This window comes from Haplochromis burtoni, unplaced genomic scaffold (assembly GCF_018398535.1).
Source record: "Haplochromis burtoni strain Fernald_Lab_line unplaced genomic scaffold, NCSU_Asbu1 Contig_513, whole genome shotgun sequence".
NCBI classification, from domain to species: Eukaryota; Metazoa; Chordata; class Actinopteri; order Cichliformes; family Cichlidae; genus Haplochromis; species Haplochromis burtoni.
This window is the reverse complement of record NW_024582874.1, coordinates 345938-350111: the sequence shown is the minus strand read 5'-3', so window position 1 is coordinate 350111 and position 4174 is coordinate 345938. Positions and strand designations below refer to the sequence as shown.

General features: G+C 41.6%; 1 protein-coding gene across 2 annotated transcripts in view; it reads right to left on the bottom strand.

Moving 5' to 3' along the window:
- Positions 1-2383: 2383 nt before the first annotated feature.
- LOC121812296 overlaps positions 2384-4174 on the bottom strand; it is an 8973-nt gene continuing 7182 nt past the window's right edge. Inside the window, exons 2-3 of one of the 2 annotated variants that reach the window (XM_042214077.1) lie at positions 4088-4117; positions 2384-3955 (exon numbers count right to left, since the gene is read on the bottom strand). In XM_042214077.1, coding sequence (XP_042070011.1) covers positions 3302-3955; positions 4088-4117 — 684 coding nt within the window. In that variant the 3' untranslated portion in view covers positions 2384-3301. Of the gene's footprint in view, positions 3956-4087; positions 4169-4174 lie in introns of those variants that run through there. The other variant, XM_042214078.1, reaches the window with a different exon arrangement.

Genomic DNA, 4174 nt, shown 5'->3' with positions numbered 1-4174 from the left:
GACTGGGGTTCGAGTGGCGCTCGTCACGGTTCTCTCCCTCGTGCACGAGTAACACAAAGAGCTCTGGTCACTTGCGTCTTGCTTTTGCTGTTGTAGTAGATTTGTCTCGTTCCAGCGGCAGGGCTGTGCCAGACAGACCCATCAACACCCGATGCTGCAGATGCTTCCCAGTAAAAATGGATAATGAACCAAAGCTTACAATGCAAAGCTGCAGGTGCAGCGAACAACAAGCACCAACAGAAGGTGTCTGCAGTAAATCGCTTCTTCCTTGGGCTCTAAGGCCGTCATTGCAAGGGATTCATTCAATTATGAAAAATGATCCTTATATTACAAAGTATGTAAGTTTGTCCACTGACATTGAAAATGAGATGTTCTGCATAAAAGTTTGAAACAGCTGAACATCTTCACTTTAACATCTGTATTGTTTGATTCAAAATCCTCTGTGGTGGAAATAAATGACTAAATATTCTTCTATTATCCAAATACTTTTAAAACAACCTGTGACGTATGTGTGCTGATAGTTTGTACCCGGTCTCCTGTCGTCTCTTGATTCACGGGGCAATTTGCTGTAATAAAAATGTACAGCTGAGTTATGGACAAACATTTGTGATGTCAACACGAGCCATGTTTGTCCTTACTTGTTGTTGATGGTCTTGGTTAAACTGCCGTACAAGAAAGAATAAGCTCTTCCTAATCACATCAGTCTCCTTGAATTATAATTTGTGTGAACGGTCGGTTAATCTAGAGGGAAATTGGATTCAACCAGTGCTTTCTCTCCTGGGAAATTTCCACCTTTCAAAGTCCAGGCCTTCTGCCTTCATTACAAAACCAGTGCCCTGTTTTTCTTGGTTATTAGATGCATTTATGTTAAGATGCATGTGCATTTCTAGCTCTCTAGTAATATCCTACCATCCTGGTGTATCCACAGTAGGGATCGGCATATATGCTCTCGTCAGACCAATTCTTATGCAGTTTCCTCATTAGTGTTCACACTGCTTTGGTTTGCCTTTTCACTCACCAAGAGTTTTGTGTGTGAGTGATGGAGCAGAGCATGCAACAGAGTTGACAACAGCTTTGTATCCCACTGTAAGGGAAATTAAAGCTTCCCAATAACTGTTAATTCATTGTAAACCAACAATGGACAGAGCCCAACTCCAAACAAGTCAGCAGGCCGAGGAGTTGACTGACTGTCTGTCACCCAAAGCAGCTCGTCCCTGATCAGCGCTCTGTGAGGAAAGAAGTAGTCCCACACAAAAAAGAAGCTTGTGCTGAAGCTCTACTGCCGTTAGTTTGACATTGTCCTTATATGTCAGAATAACCTTTTTATTGTTCAAATATGGAAACATTAGGAATTCTCATTCGTCAGTTTACACTGACATAACTCTAAGCGACATATGAGTCTTGGACACAGAATAGCTTTTTTAGAACCAAACAAAACAGCGGTTTGAATGCTTGTTTCCTCTGGTAGTACCAGTCTGGGCTTTAAACCCTGCAGAGATGGTTGTAACCAAGAGATGTTCCCTTAGGCAGGCATGTGTCAGCAGCTTCTCATTTTTATGGCCAGGACAGCCACTGAGCCGTCCATATTTTGACATTTACACTGTGCCGTTGGGTGCCGAGGGCCAGACCTCAGCGGGGCTGAATGGTAATGGCAAGCGATAACCTTTTGGGTAGACAGCTGGTAAATATAAAGAACCAGAATAAAGGAGGAGAAGAAGCCAGTGAACATTTACTTCCTTTCATTCTCACGGCCTTTAACAGTTTCACACCTATAGGGTTTTGAGTTTGTTTGACACAGTAAACACAGATGTGCTCTGCTATAACCCACAGGTTGAGTCCACAGATCTACACCTGAACAGGGTTTCCTTCTGACAGCTGGTTGTAGATACAGAAACTGACACCTTCACATTTTATTTACTTAATTTGAAAAATAGGTTTTTTTCTAAGTTTAGCACTACAATATATACATTTACAGTTTTTTACAGACGCTAGGACACATTTCCCAATACTTAGGTCACTTTTGCAAAACTCCTCACACAATCCTCCTAACTGACCGTCAGCTTGGCAAAGCAGTTCATTTCACATTCAAAATGCACTACAACTACCAAAACACTTCATTCAGGTCTCAAATAAACTCATTCTTCCAGAACACTAGCAAAGGTTGACAGCCGACAAACACACTTTGTCACCCACAAAACAATGACCTAAAAACACTAACAACATGTAGCATTACAGTGTTTTCTTGTGTAAAACAAGGACACATCTCTGTTTATAATTTCAATATATGTTACTGGAATGAATCAGACATCATGCAGAATTCGTTAATATTTGTTTATGTATTTTTATGTTTTTGCACTAAGTAATCCCAAAATACAAGAATCTGTATACACACCATCCACTGATACACATACAATAGTAATGCTAATCTACTCGGTCTCCTCCATTTGGCCACAGGTTCTCATCCACATCACATCTCATGTCATCTAGGGCAACACACCTAGGAAAGAATCTTCTGGCTGCCAGAATTGAAGGAGTTGAAAGATTGAAGGAGTAACACCTGTGCAGATGTTCATCTACAATGAGAATCAGCTGTGGCTGGTTAAACTGCATTGTTAGATTTACAGTTTTTTACAGTCGCTAACAAGCGCCTACCCATACTTCAGATACTTTTTCTAAACTCTTAACACAGACCCACACCTACAAAACACAATTGGCCAAATGGATAATATCCTTCCCAAAAATACACTCTGTTAAATATATACTAACTCCTCATTTCAAAATTAGAACACATCTTTCTCTGCACACACTAACTGTACAAAAACACTATAAATCTGACTCAAAATGAAATTAGTCTGTCAAAGAATAACACTTGTCTTCACTTCACAAGGTACATGCAGTCAATCAAAGTACACCAGGTGTCAAAATACTGGCTATTATTGACATTACAAAAACTGCATAGACTTTTATGTTTCAGTTTTACAGGTATGTGCATGCGAAACATGCAATCCACCATTTTGACACCAGAAATGTCTTGGTTGGTAACTGCATGTCCACATGTACAGTAATGTTCACATTCAAAAGCATTCCAGTAAAAAGCAAACAAGTTTCTGTGTCTTTACTGTTTACTACAGGAGGTACAGTAGAAACACGGTATGATAGGACAGAGAAAGTGTCACAGTATTGCTTACAGTGAACAAAATATCCATGGAACACACAAGAGCATTCTGAACAAAAAAACAACAGCAAAAAGCCAAGATAAAAAGGGGGGGAGGGGGGCTAAAAAAAGGCAAAAAAGTTGCATCTAATCTCTGCGATCTTCAGGGTTAGGCCACATGTTTTCATCAACATCACATCTGATGTCAGCCAAGTCGATGCACCTGGGATAAAACCGCCTGGTATGTCGGATCCACCCTTGGCAATCGTCAACTGTGATGTCCCTGGAGCCAGCATCCATGGCTTCAAGGAGGGACATCTGGTCATGTGGCTGATGGTCATAAACCTTCCACCGCCATGCAGAAAAGAACTCCTCTATGGGGTTGAGGAAAGGTGAATAGGGTGGAAGGAAGAGACTCACCAGTCTTGGGTGGACTTCAAACCATGTTGTTATTGCTTGCGAGTGATGGAAAGCCACATTGTCCCAGGTAATTACAAAGGTCCTCATGTTTTCACCCTCCTGACCCTGCTCTGGAACCAGGCGCTGGTGGAGATCATTGAGAAAGGCAAGCAAGCGCTCTGTATTATAGGGTCCAACCTGACATTTGTGAAGGAGTAATCCTGCATTTGCAATTGCTGCACACATGGTAATGTTTGCCCCTCTCTGTCCTGGCACATCAACTGTGGCCCTTTTACCAATCACATTCCGTCCACGTCGACGCCTTTTGGCCAGATTGAATCCTGCCTCATCGATGTATATGAATTCATGAGGGGCCTGGTTGGCCTCCAATTCCATAACTCTCTGAAACAAAGTTTATGTAAGTCATGTTAGTACTGTATACCATACTGTACTGTAACCTAGTATTGTGTAGGTTACCTACTTGCAAAGTGCAAAGCTTATAGAACTGGACATTGGATTGAATATACACTGTACCTGGACATATTGTCGTCGTAGCTCCTTGACCCTCTCACTGTTCCTCTCAAAGGGAACAGTGTAGAGCTGCTTCATCCGCACTCTATG